The sequence below is a fragment of the Gossypium hirsutum genome, chromosome D13 (genome assembly GCF_007990345.1).
Source record: "Gossypium hirsutum isolate 1008001.06 chromosome D13, Gossypium_hirsutum_v2.1, whole genome shotgun sequence".
Taxonomy (NCBI): Eukaryota; Viridiplantae; Streptophyta; class Magnoliopsida; order Malvales; family Malvaceae; genus Gossypium; species Gossypium hirsutum.
The window spans coordinates 62,777,408-62,801,743 of NC_053449.1; the positions used below are offsets into that span (position 1 = coordinate 62,777,408).

The following is a 24,336-nucleotide window of genomic DNA, read 5'->3' on the forward strand; positions in this document are numbered from 1 at the left end:
AATTATAGAGACTAAAATGTTCAAATTAGAGGATCAAGACTAACTCCACAATTTATGCATAATACGAGACTAATAACAAAATTTAACTGAATAAATTTAACTATTACCATTTAAATCAAGACTTAAACTCCAGAATTCAAAAAATACAGAAACTAAAATAAATCAAATTAGAATAGAATGATTAAATTCGCAGCCTACATATAGTACATGGTCTAATAACAAAATTTAACCAGACGAATTTAATTATTGCCGTTTGGGTCAAGACTTAAACTTCAATATTAAAAAAATTACATAGACTAAAATTGACCAAATTAGAGCATAAAGACTAAACTAACAACCTAGCCATAGTATAGGGACTACTAACAAAAATTATTAGAGAATAAAGATTAAATCCACAAGTTACGAATAGTACAAGATTAATAATAGAATTTGACCGAGCAAATTTAACTATTACCGTTTAGGTCAAGATTTAAACTCAAATTCAAAAAGTACACTGGCTAACTTAGAGTACATGGACTAAATTTGCAATTTGCACATAGTATAGAGACTAATAACAAAATTTAACCAAATGGTTTTAACTATTACTGATTGGGCGAAGACTTAAACTTCAACATTCAAAAAGTACACGGACTAAAATTTGATCAAACTAGAGTACAAGTACTAAATTAACAACCTAGACATAGTATAGGGACTAATAACAAAATTTGACCTAGGAAACAAAATGAGCCAATATATGGGGCCAGCAATTTCCACACATTGAATATTGCATGCCTCAATAGAAATTAACTTCCAAAATTAAAAAAAAAATTAATTATTTTGAAGCATTGATCTAAGAATATTCACCTGTAATTCAAGACATGAAACATAGCTTCCCAATTCACTCAACAACATTTCATCATCAGCCATCATCTCTTTCCCTCCTGGTATAAGCTTCCTCAAACACATCATCCTCTCTTCCTCTTCGTGTTCGGTTTTCGGTTTCTTCGTTACGGGCTCACCATGACCATCTCCTACACGATCATCGTCCTTGTAGTTCAGTCGAAGCTTGTGTTTCAAGGCACGGCTCCAAGCGAACCCTTTGGCCGATAAAGCCAATGCCATGTCCACTTCATACCTAACCATCTTCTTCGTTTCTTCATCGACGTCGCACGATGCTCGTGACCTGCCGATGTTTGTTAGAGCTGGAACCAAGTAGCTTGCGTATTTCGTTGTAAAAGTGGTTGAATGGATTACTTTACTGGATTTCATAGGATAAGTACGTTTCCGTTCGTAGCTTTTCATCCCAACCTATAAACATTAAATCAAAAATAAGTTAAATAATGCTTCTTATGAGAATCAAATCTATCAAGGAATTTTATTTGTATAAATTTTTTTGTTTACCTGTTTGCAGAAAACTAGGATGTACAGCTTAAGCATGTAGGTATAGGGTTTATATATATATATATATTTATAAACAAAACGGATTGGTCATTGGTGGATATTTCATTTATCGTGATTGTAAATGTAACAAAATATTATCATGTATATCGATATAACGGAAAATCGAAATTCATGACTAGATTCTCTTATTTGAGTTGAAGTGAGTCACACTACACATACATCTAAAAGAAAAATAAAAGGTGAATGTATCTGAGAGGTCCCTCTATTATAGGGACCTCATTAATTTAGTCTCTTTACTATTAAAAAAATAAAACAAGATCAAATCGGAATAGAGTTAACATTTACTGTTTAACAGAGTTAATAATTTTTAAACTTTTTATGGTTATGTAAATCAAACCTTTCGCTTGAAATTGAACTACAATTGAAAAAATTATTTTTAAGACATTTTTTGTATAGTAAATAAAAAATAAATTAATCCATTTAATAATAATGAAGCTAATGTGATCCGTTTCTTATAATACAGGGACCTTTAAAGTATTTTAACCAAAAAAAGGTTGAATGCTCTTACCAAACCTACTTTGACATAAGGACTCATCAGCCCCCACTAAATAATTTGAGTGTTCGTAAAATAGAGGGGCCAAAACTAAGGAGTTGATTGCGGAAGCTAAAGGTATAATTAATGAGGATTCTATTGCATTAATATTATAAATTATCGGTATATCAAATATTAATAATATGATTGTCGAAATCAGATAAAATAGTTCGGTAGTTCAATTCAGTTCAATTGGTACCAAATATTGAAAAGAAAATTGAACTGGTAAAAAATCGGTTGAATTGAATTTAAATTAGTTTAAAATTTTTAATTTTAACTTTATAATTTGTAAAATGAATGTTTGTGTTTCTATTATCATTTACTTGTATTTATTTTTTCCCTTTATTTTTATGATTTTTTCTTGAAAATTTTAGATTTTTTTTATAATTTTTTTAAAATTTGAATCCTTCAACTAACAGTTTAAACCAAAAACTAATAATCTTATTGGTTCAATCACCAATCCGTTTTCACTCATTTACTATTGTAGTAATAAGAAGAGAAGGATGGAAAGTTTTTTTTTCTTCTTCTTTTTTGGAATCAATATATCCTCCATGTCTATTTTACAATCTTGACATTAAGTTTTGAAAAAGTCTAACTAAAAATTTTAAAATTTTTGCGGGATTTAATGTGAATTTACAAAAATTGTGAAGTGTAATTAAAATTTCGAAAGGCTTGAGAATCTACATTGAGACCAAAATTAAAGTTTTGAAAAAATTAATGGTCTAATGAGAACTTCCAAAACAAAATTTTGGGAAGATCTTGGCCCAATTGTCGCCCAGATAATGATATTTGAATTGGACTGGACCGGTTGGTCAGACCGATTAAATTGGAAATTTATCGGGGTATCAATTCAAAGAAGGTCATTATATCGATTGATTCAAGAATCAATACGAATTGGTTGAACCAGACAAAAACTGGTTGGATAGATTTTATTTTGTTTTTTTATTTATCTTTTTAGTATTTTAAAAAAAAAAGTTTTAGTGATTTATTTAAGAAGCAGACAAATCGATTTGATTCTGAAAATTTTACTATCCGACTTTCTCAACAATACTGTCTCTAATATTCAAACTCGAATTCTCTTTTTAAAATATAATATATCTTACAGCTGCACATGAGATTTACACTAATAAGCACATAAAAACACCAATGATTCATGTGAAATGAAATAAATTGAAAGGGGGAGGAGAGTGTGGGGGAGGGGGGCTGTTGACACTTGATAATGAGCACATGGTCTCACATGTTACAAATTTGCCTTTTGTACACCTTATACCTAAAGAAGGGACTCTTCTCTCATCCCATGTGCCACTATCCTACAAAACCAACACTAAATCCCCACTATAAATGCCCTCACATGACTCTCCCCTTTGTACTTACTTTCTCTCTTTATTTTCTTCCCTCCAATCCCATCATACTCTAATTCTTTCTAACTATGGACCTCACAATATCAGATACAAAATAATAATTTATTATTCTATTTATTAAAGTGTTAAATTACTCTTTGAGACTTACACTTGACAATTTTTCCTACATTAGGACCTAAAATTTTTTTTGATCCAAGTTTAAGCCCTGAATTTGGTAATTCTTCTCACATTTGGGGCATGAACTTTTTTGTATCCAAGTTAGGCCATAAACTTGGCAATTCTTTTTACATTGGGGTTTGAACTTTTTTTTGGTCCAAATTAGTCCTTGAAAACATTAAATATGAGAACAATTGCCAAGTTCGGGCCCCAATGTGGGAATTGTTGCCAAGTTCAAGGCCTAGCTTGGACAAAAAAAAACTCAAGCCCCAATGTAGAAACAATTGCCTAATTTAGACCTCAATGTGGTAACAATTGCTAAGTTTGGGGCCTAACTTGGACAAAAAAAAAGGTTCAGACCCCAATGTGAAAAAAGTTGCCAAGTTTTGGCCCTAAGTAGTGCTTTAACCTTATATTAAAAGGATATATATTAAATTTATACATGAATTTTGGTCCAACATGCAAATTGGTACATGAACTTTGATTTTGATTCAATTGTATACATTTAAAGAAATGCATACATACATTTATTTTCATATTTGCCTAATAGAATTGTTTGTGTATGTAATATATCAATGTAAAAATACGCTAATTTGATAATATTATTACTGATTTGTAAAAAATGAATCAAATCATAATTTCATGTATAAAATCGTGTAAAATCAAAATTCATGAATGACATGGCACATTGGATTGAAGTTTATGTATAATTTTGATATTTATCCCTATATTAAAATCAATATATGCAATATTAATTCTTTGGTTAAAATATGTTGCAAGTCTTTGTACCTTTTATAGATTTGGAATTTAGTCTCTATACTTTTATTTATATGAATTTAGTCCCTATACATTTTTAGATTTTAAAATTTAGGTTCAATTGTTAACACTGGTAAGATTATTTTGTTAAATTCAAGTTCATTACAACGTCGTTTTTTTGGTCACATTGTTACCAAGTATTTTTTTTTATTTCTAAATGTCGCACCAATAAATTTAACAAAAAAATATAGCAGTGTTAACAGCTAGACAAAAATTTTGAAATCTGAAAAATAGAGGGAATAAATTCTCGAAAATAAAAATATAAAAACTAAATTCCAAATTTATGAAGAGTATAAAGACCTATGGCACATTGTATTTCTTAATTTCAGTATTGAATGCTTTATTTATTTATTTGTATAATAATAAAATTAGTTTTTAATATTGATCTCTTTTGTTATTTAGTTTTTTTTAACCATTTTAGCTTTTAATGTTTAAATTTTAGTCAAATTATTATTAAATAAAAATCGTTAAAATTTTTATTGTACTAATATGACAATTCACGTGATTTAATTTAAAAAAATTAAATTAAATATTATTATACTTATAACCAAAAGGTTGTACGTCTACTAGGCACTAAGGCCGTCCTAAGGCTAGCGCCTTTTTCACTATTAATACCAACAAAAGCCAAAAAAATACGTGTACTCAAATATTCTCATTTATTTATTTTAGGGAGAATATCACATTTGGTACCTATACTTTTATAAAATGTTCAATGTGATATTTATACTTTGAAAACGTCCAATATAGTATATTTGAACTATCAATATGTGTTTTATTATGGTATTTGATGTTAATATTATTAGTGAATTACTAAACCAACCAACGAAAATTCGACACGTAGAATTTTTTTTCCAAGTCATAAAGTCCACATGAATAGTATAACATTATGTGAAAAACTAAATAAAATAATAAATTAAATTAAATAAAAAAGGAAGTAAATACTATAATTGACTTCAAATTATATATGGCTCAAAAAGTCACAAGCCAATTAATGCAATTCGGATTATGTCTTAAGTATAAAATAGTGTCGTAATAAATCCCTATCTTCTTTGTAAATTTGGAATTTTGTCCCTCTACTTTTTAGATTTTAAAATTCAGATCCAATAATTAACATTGTTAAAAATTATGTTGTTAAATTCAGGATCATTACAATGTCACCTTTTAATTACATTGCTACCAAGTGAGTATTTTTTTTAAAATTTCAAAATGTCACACCAATTAATTTAACAGTGTTAACAATTAGACTTGAATTTTGAAATTTGAAAAGTAGATAGACTAAATTCTTAAAATCAAAATGCAGAGACTAAATTTTAAATTTGTAAAGAGTAAGGGACTTACGGCATATTTTAACCTTAAAAGGAAAACAATATATAGTGGGAATTTGGTCCTCACTAATTGCTTTTTACTTTTAGCAAAAAATCAAAGTAGAGAAAAATGGTTGATTGCATGTTATGGGTAATGCATAAATGGGTTTTGTATCCATACCTAATATGGAAGCATTTGGAATATACACTATACAGTACAATCACGTGTGAAATTTATAAGAAATCGTAAATTTGAACTCTCGTCCGAAATTTATTTAGACAAAAATACGAAGCTTGAAAAATGGGATTAATAAAAAAATAAAAATTAAACCTAGTTAAATTAGAGCGTGAGCATAGTCTTAAATATCCAAAGTTCGAGCAAAATTTGACTTGTTTACAAGTTTATAATAGAATTTTTTTTATATATATTATGTAATTTATATTGTAACAATCTGATTCCTTGTGGTGACGAAAAATACAATTTCAAGACTTCATTTTCGTAAATCGAGTCTGTAAATATTAAATAAAGATAGTTATAGAGTTAGTGTATAAATGAATTGAAATTCGATTAAGTAATTTAGTCGACATTGTGGTTAATTAAAGTTAAGGATTAAATTGTAAAAGTTCAATCGTTATAGATTTTTAATTAAAAAAAGACTTGAGAACTTAAATAGTAATTAAGGGTCAGATGGTAAATAAACTATTTTTAAATAGTAGATAGTAGATGATAATGATTAGAGGTGCTAACGGGTCGGGTCAGGTTGAGTTTGGGCCGGGCTTAAGCGATATTAACATACTGTATGTTTGTCCAAGCCCAACTTGACATAAAATTTTGCTCAAGCTTGCCCATATTTGCAAAAGGCTAACCCAAACCTCTTTTAGGCCCGCCCATATTATTTAAAAAAATTAAAAAAAAAACTATTTTTTTAATATTTAATAATTTCATACATTTTTTATTTATTAAAATTACTATATAGTCATCTTAACATTATTTTAATGTTTACATTAGAGTAGTATTATATATTTAGTATATGTTTATTTTTTTAATGTGTTCTAAATTACATAATATATAACATAATATAAAGTATTATAAACTTAGAACGGGTTGAGACGAGCTCGGACCTTGAATGTTCAAACCCGAGCCTAACCCATATTATGTGTATATGTAATTGGATTTGATCATTCTCTTGTCATGATAATTGAATTTAGTTTGCTTTGATAATTGTTTACCTTCACATGTAATTGATTATATACTTATGTTAAAACATAAAATATGTATTAGTAGACATCGAGATTATAAGTATCATAACATGCTATAAATGTTATTTTATGCTATATTATCTTGAATCATGAAAGTATCATTGAACTTTATCGCTCAACGTATTATTTGTTCCATGTGCAGGTGTAGGTAGTTCTCAAAGCCTCGGGTCAAAGCTATAAATTGTTAAATTCGATTACTCCATATATATTAACCCAAAAAAACTTTTTTAGTATCTAAACGAAAGCGATATAATTTGAGGGTTAATTTCGTTATTAAACCTTGTCCTAACTCACTAATTGGCCACCATTAATTAGTTTAGTGTATTTACTTTTCTTTCTCTTTATATTTTACTTTTAACAGAAAAAATGATCATAATGTTTTATTGCCAAAACAAAATGATGAATGAACTAGTTCTTACACACTGCTCTCTACACACTTTTTTAATCCTTTGTTTTTTACAACCTAAATTATCAGCATTTGCAAGCACCTAAATGTTGCTCTAATTTTAACCATTTTTCTTAAAAAATAAAAAAAATTGATTAAAAAAATCTGGATATATATGGCCATCAATGCAGAAACAAAGCTCCCTGGAAAGAGAAGCAGCTAAATAATTAATAATGTAGTGATGCTATCCCTTTCTGTTGGTGCTGTAACTGAAACTAACAGATTCAGTACAGACTTGTCGAGCAAGTCTCGAGACTTGCTGAGCAAACAAGAGAATTCGAGCAAGAGAAAGGAAGAAAAGCTAAGAGAAATGAAGAGAAAAATTGATGAACAAACTGAACTTCATTCATAAAATTGAATAATGGCATAATGCCAATACATAAACCAAGCACTAAGCTTGTCAAAAACAGCAAATAATTACCTAAACATCACCTACTCCCACTAATTACATGGAAACTTGAAATTTTAGCTTGTAAACCTATACAAAGTTGTGTTTACAGCTCATACATAAGCTAATTACATCAGTCAACAACCTAACTTAGTTAGAAATGAACTAAGATTACATTTCATTGACTAAAAATTACAAAATAAATAAAATAAGCTTGCATCAGCAGCTCCTGCATGTCTTGGTCTTCATGGCCTGCATGCTGTCGAGTTTGCTGCATGCTGAACCAACTTCATCACTCCTCCTTAGTTTGCATGGAGCAAACACCTAACTTCTTCCTTAGACATTCGAACCTTGTGACACTAAGGGCTTTCGTTAAAATGTCTGCAAGTTGATCCTCTGAATTACAGTGGATCAGCTTTACTTCCTGAGCTTGCTCCATTTCTCGAACAACATGTAACTTGATGCTAAAATGCTTTGTTCTTCCATGGAACACTGGATTTTTAGCAATTGCTACTGCAGATTGGTTGTCACAGAAGATCTCAGTAGCTTCCTCTTGATGCACATTCAAGTCAGCCAATATTTTCCTTAGCCATATGGCTTGGTTGACAGCACTTGCTGTTGCCACATACTCTGCTTCAGCAGTAGATTGAGCCACTAGACTTTGCTTCTTCGAGCTCCAGCAAAACATGGCTGAACCAAGGTTAAAAGCATACCCTGAGGTGCTTTTCATGTCATCTATCGAGCCAGCCCAGTCACTATCAGTGTAGCCAACCAGCTTCAGATTTCCTTCTTTGCTGTACTTCAAACCATAGCTTAAAGTGCCTTTGACATATCTCAGCACTCTCTTTGCAGCTTGGAAATGCTTCTCATTGCAGCAATGCAAGAACCTTGAGAGCAATCCTACAACATACATGATGTCTGGTCTAGTGGCAGTCAAGTATAGCAAGCAACCAACTAGACTCCTGTAGGTTGTTTCACATACTTTCTCAAAATCACCTTGGCTCGATAGTTTTTCTCCAACAGCAACAGGTGTTTTAGTTGCCTTGCTGTTTTGCATGGAGAACTTGGTCAGAATCTTTGTGGCAAAGCTTCTCTAGCTTAGAAATATCTCATTCTGTACTTGAGACACCTCCATTCCAAGAAAATAGGACATCTCCCCAAGATCAGACATTTCAAACACTTCCTGCATCTTGGTCTTGAAATCAGCCAGCACTACTCGATCTTCTCCTGTCACCAGAAGGTCATCAACATACAGGGACACAATGAGTTGTATTTGTGTCCCTTGTTTTTTGACATACAGTGTTGGCTCACTCTTGCTTCAATCGAATCCCAGATCAGTCAAGTAGCCATCGATTCTGCTGTACCAAGCCCTTGGAGCCTGTTTTAATCCATATAGGGCCTTCTTCAGTTTGTAGACCATATGCTCTCTGCCAGCTATTTCAAACCCTTGTGGTTGTTCAACATAGATGTCTTCATCTAAGAAACCATTCAGAAAGGCTGATTTCACATCAAGTTGATGGATTTTCCATTCGAGCTGTGCTGCTAAGGCAATTAGCAGTCTGATGGTGTCGAGCCTGGCCACTGGTGCAAAGGTCTCCAGGTAGTCCAGGCCATACCTCTGACTGAACCCCTTGACAACTAGCCTTGCTTTCAGTTTGTTCAAGGTTCCATCAGCATTGTGCTTGACTTTGTACACCCATTTCACCCCAATCACCTTCCTTTTGACTGGCCTTTCAACCAATTCCCAGGTCTGGTTCTTCTCAATCATGCTGATCTCCTCAGCCATTACCTGCTTCCACCCTTGCTGAGCCTCAGCCTCTTCAAAGTTGCTTGGTTCAGCTATGGCTACATGAGCCCTTTCATAAATCTCAGTCAATGGCCTTGTTCCTCTAACTGGTTCATCATCAATGTCCATTTCTGGAACATTTTGGTCTGGCTCAGCTTGGTCTGTTACTAGTTCTTCAGAAACTTCTTCAGGTTCATGTCTTTCCCAGTTCCAACATGACCTTTCATCAAATACCACATCCCTGCTAATTGACACCTTGTTTGTTGAAGGATCCAAGATCCTATAGCCCTTCTTAACAGTGCTATAGCCCACCAGTACACCAGGTTGAGCCCTTTCAGACAATTTGTCCCTTTTAACAGCAGGTACATGTGCATAACAGATGCATCCAAAGACCTTCAGATGAGCCAATGATGGCTTGAAGCTAAACCAGGCCTCGAATGGAGTCTTCTGATCCAAAGCCTTGGTTGGAAGTCTATTTTGAATGTATGTTGCAGTGTTAACTGCTTTTGCCCATAGTGCTTTAGGCAGATTCTTCTGAATCATCAAGCACCTGGCCATATCCATCAAACTCCTATTCTTCCTTTCACTTACACCATTCTGCTGAGGTGTATATGTGTTGGTAAGTTGATGTTTGATGCCTGCCTTATCATAGAAGGCTTGGAACTGAGCTGAGGTGTACTCAGTCCCATTATCAGACCTTATGGTCTTCAGCTTACAGCCTGTTTCAGTCTCAGAAGCAGTCTTGAACTTCCAAAACACTGAGGCCACTTCAGATTTTTGTTTTAAGAAGTAAATCCAGCAATATCTTGAAAAATCATCAATGAACAGTATAAAATGCCTGTTTCCACTTAATGACTCAGTCTTCATAGGGCCACACACATCAGTATGCACCAGTTGGAGTTTTTCAGAGGCTCTCCAGGCTTGATTCGAGGGAAATGGGAGTCTGGCCTGTTTTCCTAATTGACATACTTTACATACATCATCATGGTCCACCGAGTTGATGAAATTTTCAGCCAGGTCCTCTCTGACCATTCGGGCCATCGATCTGAAGTTGGCATGTCCCAGTCTTTGATGCCACAGCTTGGATTCATCTGAAGTGGCTGTGTAGGCAATGTCTGACTTTTTTGTCCAGTCAACCACAAAGCTCTTATCAGCCATAGGGACTGCCATCAGTTTGGATCCACTTGGATCACTGATTTGGCACTGGTGGTCTTTAAACACAACTGAATAACCTTTTTCCAGCAACTGAGCTATGCTGAGCAGGTTTCTGTCAATTTCAGGCACCAACAGCACATTTGAAATCACTTTGGTACCTGTAAGGGTGCATATCAGCACATCACCCTTGCCTTCAGCTTGAATAAAATGACCATTTCCTATCTTGACTTTAGTTCTGCAGCTTCTGTCTAAAGACTTGAAGATTGCAGCATCAGGTGTCATGTGGTTGGTGCATCCACTGTCTAGGAGCCAACCAGATGAGGACCTTTCCTGAGCAGCTGAGCATGACACAGCAAAGACTTGCTCCTCTTGATCACTGTCCTCCTTAGTTACTCGAGCCTTTGCTTTCATCTGTTGAAACTGATTCTGCCTCGATTTGGTTTTACTCTTGCAGACTCTCTCAACATGACCCTTCTTCTTACAATACTGACATACAGCTTCTGGATTAAACCAGCACTTTTCTTCTGGATGACCAACCCTTCTGCAGTGCTTGCAAGTCTGACCTTCTCTCCTTGCAGCATCATTCTTTGGTTTGTCTCTCCAGGCCTTCTTGCCTTTGTAGGCAGTATTTGTTCTTGCCTGAAAGGCACTTTCTTGGTGCTCCTCTAGTCTGCTTGCTCTCCTCTGCTCTTGAGCATATAGAGCATTGATCAACTCTGTCAGGGAGATGGTGGACAGATCCCTTGAGTCCTCGAGAGATGAGATTTTTGCCTCATACCTCTCAGGTAGAGTTGCTATAACCTTCTCCACTATCCTAGCTTCATTGAACTGCTCTCCAAGGAGCCTGATGCTGTTAACCACAGCCATAATCCTGTCAGAATATTGCTTGACAGTTTCTTCTTCCTTCATCTTCAAATTCTCAAAATCTCTCCTCAAGTTTAGCAACTGTTGCTGCATTGTCCTCTCTGTCCCTTGAAACTCTTCCTGCAACTTGTCCCAGGCCTGTTTTGGTGATTCACAGGCCATAATCCTTGTGAAAATCACATCAGACACTGAATTCTGGATGCAAGACATGGCTTTATGCCTCTTGGTCCTCTCATCAGCATGCTGCCTGATCTGAGCCACTGTTGGATTGCCTCTAAGTGGTTCTGGTTCAACATCTAAGTTGACCGCCTCCCACAGATCGTATGCCTGCAGGTAGGTCTTCATTTTGACCACCCATATGTGATAGCCTTCTCCATTAAAGACTTGAGGTGCAGCTGGTGAAAAGCTTGATGAAGCCATGTATTTGTATAACAGATCCCTTAAGAAATAGGCTCTAGATACCAATTGTTGGTACTGTAACTGAAACTAACAGATTCAGTACAGACTTGTCGAGCAAGTCTCGAGACTTGCTGAGCAAACAAGAGAATTCGAGCAAGAGAAAGGAAGAAAAGCTAAGAGAAATGAAGAGAAAAATTGATGAACAAACTGAACTTCATTCAGAAAATTGAATAATGGCATAATGCCAATACATAAACCAAGCACTAAGCTTGTCAAAAACAGCAAATAATTACCTAAACATCATCTACTCCCACTAATTACATGGAAACTTGAAATTTTAGCTTGTAAACCTATACAAAGTTGTGTTTACAGCTCATACAGAAGCTAATTACATCAGTCAACAACCTAACTTAGTTAGAAATGAACTAAGATTACATTTCATTGACTAGAAATTACAAAATAAATAAAATAAGCTTGCATCAGCAGCTCCTGCATGTCTTGGTCTTCATGGCCTGCATGCTATCGAGTTTGCTGCATGCTGAACCAACTTCATCACTTTCACTTCCCACTGCAACCGAAGGAAAAATGTCTAGTTAAAATGATTTCACAAATTGTTGTTTAAGAAAAAGGATAAAGCAATATTTAGTCTTTGAATTTAATAACTTAATTTTTGTTCATGTGAAGATGCAGCACTCTGAAATTGTGTCACGATATCGAAGTGTCACGTAATCACATGGACCAAAATTGAGAAAAGTTGTAAAGTTTAGGGACCAAGTTGAGAAAACTTATCAAGTTCAGGGACTAAATGTTGCCTTATCCCCCTTTTCCACAAATTGTTATTTAAGAAAAGGGATAACGTAATATTTAGTCCCTTAACCTGGTAACCTTTTTCCAATTTGGTCCTAAACTTTTCTTTTTTGCTCCACATTAGTCTTTGAACTTGGTAATTTTTTCCAATTTTTGTTCATGGGAAGATGTGGCACTTTGAAATTGTGTCATGGTATCAAAGGGTCATGTTATCACATGGATCAAAATTGGAAAAAGTTGTGAAGTTTAAGGACTAAATGTTGTATTACTTAAGAAAAAACGAACTTTCTTGATGGAAAAGAAAGAATTTTTACAGATTTTGCAAGCAAGTCTTCTTCAACCTGCAACCTTGTTTGCTTGGATCTGAAGAAAAAGCAAATGCACGAAGGAAAGGGGGAGTTAAAACAGTTGAAGACCCATTTTGAGCTTGTTTTGTTTCCATTTAGGCAACTTGTAGAATTCAACCCTTTTCATCCCGAACTTCTCCTTGAACTCGGTGGCTGATAGGTAAGTCTACATGTATCGAACACGGAAATATATCAGAGAAGCAACGGTACAACCTTGTGATAAGCCAATACCATGTTAAAAATCATACCTCTCGTTTGGTCACGTCTATATCGGTGACGGGATCTGTTGATGACGTTGTAAGACGTTCGTAAGGGTGTATCGGAAGGCCTTCCTCATCTTCGGTCTCGCCTTCTTTCACATCTTCTTGTATAGTGAGGGATTCTAGTCTGCTGCTCATGGAATTCTCCTTTGTCTTAGGCTCTGGTGATGTTGTCTTGGCTGCTGCTGGGCTTGCCGCTTCGTGATGAAGAAACATAATGTCACGTGAATATGAAAAATAACATGAACTTACCCAAACATTGAAAAAGAAAATGCATACCCTTCTTCATAATTCTAGGCATGAGAGTCTCTCGAGCTGATGGGCGATCAAAACTTTCAGTAAGAGCTGCTATAGCTGCAGCCTTCGTCCCTGAATCCGGAGTCCCGGATTTCGGGTATACTTTTCTAACCATTGGGGGTGGAGTAGAAAGGTTCCTACTACTAGGATTCTCGAATCTAGATGCAAGTGCATTGAAAGCAGGAGACCTGCCCCTCACACGAGGTCGGTCAGGGCTGAAGGACACACTTCTCGAACGTTGCGGTTTTTCTGGTGCACCACTAGATCTTCCTCCAATCGATGCAGTCCCTCTCCGCTTCGGTTTCTAAGCATCAAATCAAATGTGAAACCGGAGAATTAATACTAAAGAGGATAGTTAAAAGTCTTTAACAAGAACAAATGAGTTAAGAGTGGATACGTAATATGATATCTACATGTCGAGGTAGTGTACATGGTTTCTATTTCAAAATCTATCATGTATATCGTAGAAGTAATGATGCATTTCGTGAATTACGAGTTAGGCTTTGTTATACAAATAATATAAAGCATGCCATGTAAACCCTGCTTGCTCAACACGTGTGCTCACCACTCTTCCTAGTTGGTGAGGTATGGTTCGGCTAGCCAGGGTCTTGCTCGCTACCAACCTAGATAGCTCCCCAACAGCTCGCCTATGGTCTGGCAAGCCCTTTACTAGGACACGTGCGTGTCATCACGCGTGTAGTCTAGTTATCCCTAACACGACATATTAGTGGAACTTGCTTCGTGTATATATATATATATGACAATGAGTCACTCTGAAGAGGACACAGAGAAACAAACACTCAACAAGTTTGGATATAGATAACTCGACACTAAGGACATAGAAAGTTCAACTATTTCAAAAGAGTAAACTACAGCCTTACATCTGTTATTGGTGTACCCCCGTGTTTCATTATAGTAAGCTTCCTTTGAAATGAGTTCCCATGCATCTGCAAGCAAGGTAAAAACACTAAAATCCTTGCAAAGTAAAATCAACCATGATCACTTTTCATGCAACAGCAAAGATACTCACATTGGACTTCGCAGAGTCCCACGTAAAAAAACGAGTGAAGAAGGGCGGCTCACTCCCTTCCATGACTATGTATATCGGAGTTTCACAAGATAAATTTTCAAAGAGAAAATCTTGCTTGAGAAATTTCTGTACGACAACCAAAAAGAAAAAAAGAAGTCAGAGCACATCTAGCAAAACCTGTCACAAATCGTTCCAAAATTCTTAAATCGATATCGAACCGAACACGACCAACCATGAGGAACATGTAAGTTCACATTTTTTAGAAGTTCTACGAGTGCAACCTCCTATGCAACCAGTTGTTCTTACCTCACCGATTGTTAAGGCCTGCAATTTACTCTTGGTATCAACTAGTTGTCCTACCCAAACGAAGATGTCCGAGTGACAATCTAGGATGAATATATCTTCGGTCATCAGATCGTCCTGGGTGAAGTTATATATCTCCATCACCTGCACGATAAATTTGGCTCAAACAACATAAAGCACAGCCTATATTGCGTGTTCAGAAAGTAAATGAAAGCAGATACGCACCTTCAGAGTTCCTGCAGATTTGAGCGCAATTAGCGATTAACCATGACAATGAAGAAAGATAAGGGATTAGAAATTAACATTTTACATTCCTAAAATCGAAAGACTATGAAAGAAAAACCTTGTAACCAACTAATACCTTTCGAGTACGTGCAAGAGAATAAATGAGGATCACCTTCAGGTACACTTGAGATCTTTTGGCTTGGGTATTCAGTTTTTCCTCCTAGCAACTCCCAGAACTCGTCAGACTCCGATCCTTCCTTTTGTGGCTTGGTTTGTAAATCGGGCTAGAGAGATGAAAAGTACATCATAAGAACAAAATAAAAGTGCTCCAAACAATTTAGACATTCCATTATATCAAGCCTAAATCGAGTTCTGATAAGGAAGTTGCTTAAAACACACACATCAAACCTTTATGAGATCTAGCTGTCTCTCGACGAGGTCCTGGTCATCCGGGGAAGTTAGGCCTCCGGCCCACGTAAAGACGTTGGAACCACTATGTAATATGTAACAGTAGGAAGAGTTCAAAGACGGTGTGACCTGATACAAGTAAAGAAAAAGAATGAGCAACATTAGTCCATCTTGTAAACAACAAGTAATTGGATCAAAAACTAAAATTACAAAAGCAACAACCTATTGGATCAAAAACTTGTTTTGTAGTCTCATGGTTTTACACATGATTACACTTGTTTTGAGTTCTGAACTGAAATATAGTAGGTGAAAAGTTGAAAATTGGGGACATACTGCTTCAACTTGTATCGCTTGCATATTTTCGGGTCCAGAACCCTGAACTCGAAACAGTGCGACACCATCTTCAGTGTAAGTCTCATCCGGGATTTCCTTCTCGGCGATGTACTTCCTGTATCCATCACTAAGACCACCCTGATGAATGTTAATAATCAAACTGGTCATTAGAGAAAATCTCAATATAAGTACGAGGATCCATTGAAGTAAATGTTTTACGAATTAAAAACTCCCCAAACCTTGAACAAGATAAAGCTCTGGAAAATTAAAAAGAATAGAACGGGTTCACTTCCTTCATGGATGCAAGTCTAATAATAAGATAAGATACAATGAGAATAAAATTCGAAAAGAATGCATACAACAACTTCGATAAAAAGAACAGCAATGGTATAGGTAAACTACTTGTGCAACCATGAACTTCATCGATTCAACCATTTTGCTTGCCAAAGAAACAGCAGAAGCTCTTTCTTCCTGTAGCAAAAATGAATGATCATAGGCATTGTAAGAAAAAGTAGCAAGATAAATATATGTTCAAGCTAGCATTAGCTCTTCTTCTCTTACTCTTACAGCTAATTGTGCAATGGTTGCGGTCTTTAGTCATTCTAGCGAATTAGCCTATAAAGATGATAGTATTCTACTACAAAACCACGGGTAAATGTAACTATTCTAACATTTTTCGAATGATATTTCGTGAGGATAGTCCCCAAGATTACAGTTGAAAGCATTATAGCGGTCATCATTTAATGGAATGGAGAGCAAGAAATAGTGAAAAAGAAAGGTTAATCACCTCAACGCTCTGCTTTCCAAACCATGTTCCTATAAGATGCTCTTCTTTGTCTTCTTCGGTATAAGAATACTGAAAAATATAACAATCCCCGCTGTAAAATTTCGACTGGTCAGCAGCTGAAAGGAGAACTTTGTTCTGGCCATTCACACGCCAAACCTGTGTACTCAAGTCAATGCTATCATCAGTAAACTCGCGTCAAACTCGAGGTCAATATTGCTGCATATATTATGCATATAGCATGGAGAAGAGCTTTAGTGCAACTGAATTCAATCATAGTTAGCATATATAGTAATACATATATACACATAGAGAGATATAACTGAAAATTTAATTGTCCTCTAATCATATACCGTTTAATAATAATTAGATTTCAAGTTACCTGCAAATTTCCAGTGCAATCAATATGTGCTTGGGGCTCTTCCTTCTCAGGAGCAGCTTTTAAAAGACCCTTGACATTCAGCCCCTGTCGTTGTAAAAGTGCTACAAAAACCATTAATGATATATTAATGATAACATTGTCAAGTGATTGTATTTGATAGCTAAAATGGTAAAAATCTCGAGGACGACTCATACTACAAACACAAAGAACATTTCAAGATATTACAATTACTAACCGGCTACTTTGCCTCTACCCTCCTCTGTAACAGTAGCATTGGTGGTCTGGGGCCATGACTCAAACTTTGACCGAAATGTAACGGTCTCAAATCCTCCTATTACACGAATTAAGTGAGATTTTGGTCGATCGGAATCTCGAAGTAACTCCTGTTTAGTGCCACAAACAGAAGTACATGAGAAATCCAAATAAAAAAGCTTGGTCTAAACCTCATCAGAAAGCACTTGCGATTACCTCAGCCACACTACTCGCACTCTTCCTTTTATCAAGAGAAGTATTCCTTCCCATCCATACATAGACTTCTAACCCACAATCCAAAATATAGCATTTATCTGTGTCTAACAACTCTCTTGTCAAGGAATCGACCTCAATAGGATCTGCCTTCCCCTTCTCGACACTTGACAAGCAAACATAACCCATGAGGATGTTTTTTGAATTACAAAACTATAGTTCCAAAAAAGCAAAAGAGAGACAAATTTTTACCGTAGTAGTTTCTTGGTTGGATGAGAATCAGTAGTTGTGTCCTCACCACGAGCAGCAGTCTTCCTTGGAAGTGGAGCAAAGCCACCAAATAATGCCCAAAACTCTCCACCGTCGGCATCAGCCATTAACTTTCCATCCTCTGCATAGAGTAATTAGACCGAAACCATTAGACTATACAATTAGCCACTTATTACTTCATTCATCTTATCCTTTCGTGATCCAATCAGTTAATTCACTCACCAATGGTAGCTATATCACATTTCCCATCATGGTAAGTATCTCTAATGTATTGGACAACTTCTAGTGCTTTTGCTCTCTCTTGAATGGATGTATTGGAACCATTAAATTGAAAGATTTTAGACTGGGTATCCAGTATAAAGATGTTTTCATGGTTGAGTGTGGATCGAGCAAAAGGAACCTGCCATAATACATGTCGAAAACTTCGATTTAATCACACTCCAAATGATAATTTATTAGTCCTTGAAAAAGATCAATAAGGTCTAAAGACTTGCCTCTTTTACTTGGACACATTGTTTTCCTTTGCAAACAAGCAAACGTGTCTTATATTCGTCTTCATCAACTTGTTTGAATCCAGTTGCAACTCCACCTTCCCGGGGCATGATACATGGCTTGAAAAGGGAAAGAAACTTGTTTGTTTCTTGGTCCTGCACCTCACGATATTGGACAGCCCGCCCTCCAAGAACAGCATCAAGTTCAATAGTTTTGACTGCAGCAGCACCTGCTTCATCCTATGTTAAACGACTTGCGGTCACAAATTGATCTAAAGCTTCTTCTTTTTCCGTTTCCAAATTCAATCTATTACTTTCTGAAAGTAATATAAATTCATGGCAGCAAAGGTTTACCTGGCTTGTATCTTTACCAAGCCAGTAGTGAATATCGTGACGTAACACACCACTTTTCGAGGCAAATGTCTGCGCCAAACAAATAGTAATGTTACAGACAACAACACATATTGGACCCTAGAACCATAAGCATAATCTAGTTAAATATTACGAATAGAAATGCAGCAACTACATCAGCCAAATGCATTAGTCCTAAAAGCTTTAACATTTACTTAACATGCAAGAAACCGACTCAATACTTGCCTTCAAAATAATATAAGAGTCCCCTGTGAAAAATTTTCCATATGACGAAGTCGGAAGAGAAACCGGCCGAGAGTTCTCGATGCGCCAAACTTCGATTCCACTGTACATTGTTAAGGAGAATAACTCATTCAAAACCAAACATGAAATGTTTGCACAAAAATGTACAACAAAAAATGATGATTTTCAACTATGATGATACATGAAATGTTGTTTCCGACGTGAAAGGATACGCTTTCTGCCCGGCTCCTTGGAAAGCTTGATCTAAATTTCTCATGGAAACTGCAAGACTCATTATGAAGCTTTCAATATAATGTTTTTGACCTTCAAGTGTTAAGCTGAGGCCCAGAAGTATATGTAGTATTTAACCTGAAACATAATTAGCACCATTAATTGAGTAAATTATTGCATGTAAGAGAATCTAAAGGTACAACAACAACAAGACTTCCACACACTGTTCATGGTATTTGTTGTTGAAAAGGTGACCGAATTTATTATATCAAAGTAAATATCACATTGTTGAGAAAAACAACTACGAACTCAAAAAAATATTCATAGACAATAAAACAAACATATAGAATACTTTAATTAAACCTAAAAAAAAAATCAAACAAGGAGATGACAGAACCCATATTCCACCTTATTCCTCATGGTAAATTTCCATTAAAAAAATCTATTTTAATACATCCAAAACACTACAAGCAAAATTAATCCATTAAAAAGTAAAAATTAGACAATCTAGATAAGAATAACACCGAGCAAGACGAAATTAAGCTAAAATAAATCTAAACAGAACACGCACATGATACATAATATAACATACTAAGTTTTGATTAAACTTACTCGCATAGTACTAGATTACAATAATGGTTTTTTTCAGTATAATCAACAATAAAGAATAGTAAAATGCTAAAAAAATGAAATGGAAATGAAGTAATAAAACAAATAAAAGGGTCATTACTCATTTACCTTTCTTAATGATTTTTTTAATTTGCTTTACAGATAGAATTGTTGTTAATGGTGATCTCAGAAAAACAAAATTTCTTGTTTTGCAACTCCTTTTTTTTTGTTCTTTTTTAATTAAATAAAAAATTTTATATTTTACTTGATAAAAAAATTAATAGAATAAAAATATTACTAAATTAAGAAAAAAAATTGAAAGGGAATGGCCCGAAAATAGCGAGTCACCGGCCATGATTCATGCATTACTAATCTGCTCTAGGGAAAAAAAATTAAGGTGGGGCTTGATGTTAGGCCCTTGTGTTTCTCCTTTTTACATATCATCCACCAGTTAGTGTTGGATCCCGAATTATGAATGTGCATAAAATTAATTCTAAAATTCGAATTAAACACTAAAAAATTAGTATTGTTAGTTGTTACCTTTAAGTATTAAAATGCATAACTTTTGTTAAATACAAATATCACATTATAAAAAAATGTCAAACTCGAGTACCAAATTATATATTAAGCCTTTATATAAGATTACTAAACTTTCATAACAATGGGACTAAATTGCACAAAAATCATTGCAATGTGTATATATTTGTTAACCATACTAACTGCATTTACATTAAGTTATAAAAAAAACTCCTTAAAAATCTTTTGACTATTGCATATTCCCCCCTATCCCTTGCAAGGCTTTGAAGAATTCTCTTTTGCTTGTTCATGTTGGCTGAGATCGAGTTCGGTCCCGGCTACCTTGTGATAGGGGTTACACAACATTTCTACTTACATTCATTCTCGTAGCACAAAATTCAATCACATCCTGGAACCATTTGAAGTTTGTGGCAACTTAGATACAAGTTCAGCATAGCCATCAGCTGAACTGATCGCAAACTCGCTTAGTGAACTCATCGCAACAGACATTCCGGCACAAAGTACCCTTACAGCAACATCGCTTAATTTCTCCGTCGTCATAACATCTCCGACTTCATCAATATTTACCAACTCCATATTTTCCCCTGATGCAAACCTCTTAGACCCGACTCGACACTCCTCTCTTAGCTGTTGTGAATAGAGTGACCCCATTCCCGCTGCAAAAAAATCTATCCCGTCGAGGACTGGTGTCTCACGAGTTGCATCAAGGAACCTTGACCATTGGATGCAAAGTCCGAATATTACAAGTGTCCCACTGGACCGGCGAGGGGAAAACGGTAACTTGGATGTATCAGGGTCTGACCTCAAACAACGGAGGAGCCAACCACTTAAAGCACGTAAATAGGACCGTTGAGAAACGATCCAAGACTCGAAACAAGCTCTCCAATTCCTTAACTCGGCTTCGAGACTTGCAGCAGCTGAGATAGAAGACTGTCGTTTTGCTTCCAGCTTCGAAGGTGCTCCAGCTAGTAAAAGCTTAGCTTCATCTAAGGTCCGTTTTTGAGCCTGGTGACACTCCGCCATCACTTTCCACATCCTAGCTAACCTGTTTGTTTACAAATTGAAGTTTTTAGTTTGAAACAATAGGATACATTATATGTCAAGAACCGGCGTACCCGTGCACCAATTCCAGAAGTTGCGGTTGCAACTCCTCGTCCCTTAGAGTTTCAATTCTCTTCGAAATAGCTTCAACTGAATGTATTGAAACCTTCATCTGTGTGTGCAGATCCCTAATTGCTGCTCTCGTTTTATCTACTACGGACGGGTCATCACCCTTTACATCTTGGTTCCTCAGCTGCCTACTTTTCTTCTCGTAAGCAATTCGAGTCTTTTCTCCGGACTGTTCGGAAATGTAAGAACAATGTCAGCACGAGGTGAATATATATGTATATATATTCGAGCAGTATATATACCTTGACTTCCTCGTAAAGTTTCTTCTCCCAGGCATACAATCGATCCAATGTCGATTGGTGACTACCATGGAACATGCAGGATTCTTCAGATACGGAGCTGCTGCTTTCATAACCTGCCTCTCGGGAACTCGAAGAATTCATTAAGAATCTCGACGAGGACGACCGTGATGAAGCAGACCGCAACAAAGCTACCGGATTCAACATTTTCATGCCTGCAAGAATGAACGCTCAAGATCAGTATGCTGAAATTTAAATGACAAGAAATACCTATTATTGGCCATGTATGAGGTTCGACCTGTAAGCTCATTCGAGGTCGATGAGTACTGAGCTCTACTAGCCTCTAACATTCCCGACACTTCACTCGCTGCATCACAAGCTACCATGAATTGAGCATCGAGATCATTGATAACTTCCGCCATACTCGTTGGCCTTCGGTTTACATAAACCGTAAAACCGGGTGTTTCTTCTTTAGCTTCGCTACTTCCAACTACCGTTTCTTTGTTACTAACTTCTACTTGTCCAGCAGTTTGTGATCGTACTACTTCTACACTCACTTTCCGTTGTGGCTGTACATCTTTTACATCGTGCTCGGTTTCAGCCATATCTATTTCCTCCTCATCCTCGTCATCCTCATCAACATCCTCGACCGTAACTTCTTCTCTATTATAGTTTGTATGTATTTTAGCCTTCTCTTCTACTGAATTCACCTTACTTTCGGATTCTTCATGTTCAGTTTCATCTTCTTCTAAATCGGGAATTCCTTCTTCTTCCCTTACCTGCCTTAGTCCTCTAACATCATCGTCCACGACTGCCTGATCGAGACTACTTCGGTTGGGATAACCGTAGTAATCTAAAGACGAAAACGGATTCCAAAAAAAGTCCCATTGCGACGATTGAGGTGAAGGGGGAAGTATATTCGGCCTATTGTTCGGAGAATAAGTAAAAAATGAGGAATTATTCATTGGAGAAGATTGCATTGCGAAAATACCATCCATGCCATAATGATGCACTGGAGAGTAAGCTTGAACCCGAACAGTTTCGGGCGATTGAGGTCTCTCCTCAACTGCAACAGCAGGGTTACCACCTGATCTCAAATAACTCACCTTCAATGTGGACTTAGGATTAGATTGAATCGATATGAAACCGGGACTCCCTTTCTTAACAGGCGTAAAAGGGGGGGTTATAAACGAATCTAACAAGAACTCATGACACTCATCTCCTTCGACATAACCCCGAAGAGCTGCCGAAACTCGTTTTAAGGATTGAATATAAGCTAAATGCCCTGTAGCAAATCTTGTTCTTTGCTCTACTGCTTGCTTAATGAAATTCTTCCTATCTTTACAAAGCTGAACCGCCTCTTCATCGTCTAATTTCGATGTAGAACATCCCATGATCCGCTCTTTTACTTATCAGTTCAACAATGTGAACGAAAACCCAAAGCTAAAAACGTGTTCCCGAATTTTTCCAACCAGATTCCAACGGATTATCCCCAAACTGTTCATAAAAAAACAGATCAGTTCAACAACAACTTGAACCAATTTAATGAAATCATTATCAATGGATTCTTTAGCTAATATACAAAGGAAACAAGTATACAAAGCTATTGTGTTTTCCTTAAACTTCAAGCCTTAGAACATATCAAACTTGCGTGCACCATACATACATACATACATACATACATACATACATACTTACATACATACATACATACATACATACATACATACATACATGTAAAGAACTTATGGTTTAACACAGATTATGATACATGAACAAAGGGATATTGAACAAATGAAAATGAAAACAATACTAAAATGTAATATTTAAAAAATACAATAAAATAGAGAAAATGTAAAAAAAAAAAAGATAATTAAAGGTTTGGAACAAAAAAGAAAAGAAAAAGTAATTAAAGGGAAAAAAATAACCAAAAAAATTTAAAAACATTAGTTTTTTTTTCCTTAAAGAAGAAGGAACTCCAAAAAGAAAATCCTTGTAAAATGAAGTGAAAAATAATAGAAAAATCATTCGAAAACTAATGAAAAACTGAAAATTCATCATTAAAAAAAACCCCACAGCAAAATTCTACAGTAAAACAAAACTTTCTTTTGCCAAAAAGAAAACATATACTGTGTGGACAAAGTGCAGCAAAAAGAATGAAAAACTAAACCAAAAAACAAACAAAAAAATGGGTTTTAAACATTTCATTGTTGAATGAAGAGTGTTCATATTATAATTTTGAAAAAAAAATTAAAAATTATTGATAATGTACCTGGGAAGAAATGTAGGCGGGAATAAGATGAAGTTTTTTTGCTTTGCTCTGTTTTGTTTTGATTTTTTGGGGGTCTGATCAGAGGGCAACGAGAGAGAGAGACGTTGTGGAAAAAAAAAAGATTAAAGCAACGGTCAAAAAGACAAAAGTCAAGTGAAGGACAAAATTGGAAAATGAAAATTAAAATAAAATAAAATAAATAGAAAGTGTCATGTTGGAGAAGTTACTGATAAAGTGAGATAAAGGAGGACAACGAATATCAACTTGTCAGAATGTTTACCCTTCATGTTTTCGCTTTATTACGATAGTGCCACGTAGCTTTATTTTCTGATCGGTTTAATTCTGCCGTCGTCGGTCCCTATACTTTATGGAATTT

General features: G+C 35.5%; 3 protein-coding genes across 3 annotated transcripts; all 3 read right to left on the reverse strand.

The window, feature by feature from the left end:
• Positions 1 to 559: 559 nt before the first annotated feature.
• Positions 560 to 1,612, reverse strand: LOC121225294 (transcription factor bHLH146). Its single transcript, XM_041109539.1, has 2 exons — positions 1,381 to 1,612; positions 560 to 1,287 (listed from the first exon to the last, which is right to left on the reverse strand). The coding sequence occupies exons 1-2, from the start codon at positions 1,414 to 1,416 to the stop codon at positions 808 to 810; spliced, it is 516 nt and encodes a 171-aa protein (XP_040965473.1). The 5' UTR covers positions 1,417 to 1,612; the 3' UTR covers positions 560 to 807.
• A 10,489-nt stretch (positions 1,613 to 12,101) lies between these two features.
• Positions 12,102 to 19,984, reverse strand: LOC107944182 (villin-4). The gene is made up of 24 exons (XM_041109540.1): positions 19,872 to 19,984; positions 19,136 to 19,271; positions 18,906 to 19,005; positions 18,663 to 18,731; positions 18,312 to 18,548; positions 18,040 to 18,217; positions 17,800 to 17,938; positions 17,551 to 17,713; positions 17,318 to 17,465; positions 17,083 to 17,183; positions 16,704 to 16,859; positions 16,319 to 16,387; positions 16,156 to 16,224; positions 15,917 to 16,054; positions 15,584 to 15,712; positions 15,312 to 15,459; positions 15,176 to 15,186; positions 14,954 to 15,094; positions 14,648 to 14,773; positions 14,499 to 14,564; positions 13,600 to 13,921; positions 13,309 to 13,517; positions 13,028 to 13,226; positions 12,102 to 12,474 (listed from the first exon to the last, which is right to left on the reverse strand). Exons 2-23 carry the CDS (start codon positions 19,195 to 19,197, stop codon positions 13,113 to 13,115), a joined length of 2,895 nt encoding a protein of 964 aa, XP_040965474.1. The 5' UTR covers positions 19,198 to 19,271; positions 19,872 to 19,984; the 3' UTR covers positions 12,102 to 12,474; positions 13,028 to 13,112.
• Positions 19,985 to 20,373: 389 nt separating this feature from the next.
• Positions 20,374 to 24,117, reverse strand: LOC121225295 (nitrate regulatory gene2 protein). Its single transcript, XM_041109541.1, has 5 exons — positions 23,961 to 24,117; positions 21,987 to 23,185; positions 21,692 to 21,903; positions 21,395 to 21,618; positions 20,374 to 21,324 (listed from the first exon to the last, which is right to left on the reverse strand). The coding sequence occupies exons 2-5, from the start codon at positions 23,080 to 23,082 to the stop codon at positions 20,661 to 20,663; spliced, it is 2,196 nt and encodes a 731-aa protein (XP_040965475.1). The 5' UTR covers positions 23,083 to 23,185; positions 23,961 to 24,117; the 3' UTR covers positions 20,374 to 20,660.
• Between the last annotated feature and the right edge of the window lie 219 nt (positions 24,118 to 24,336).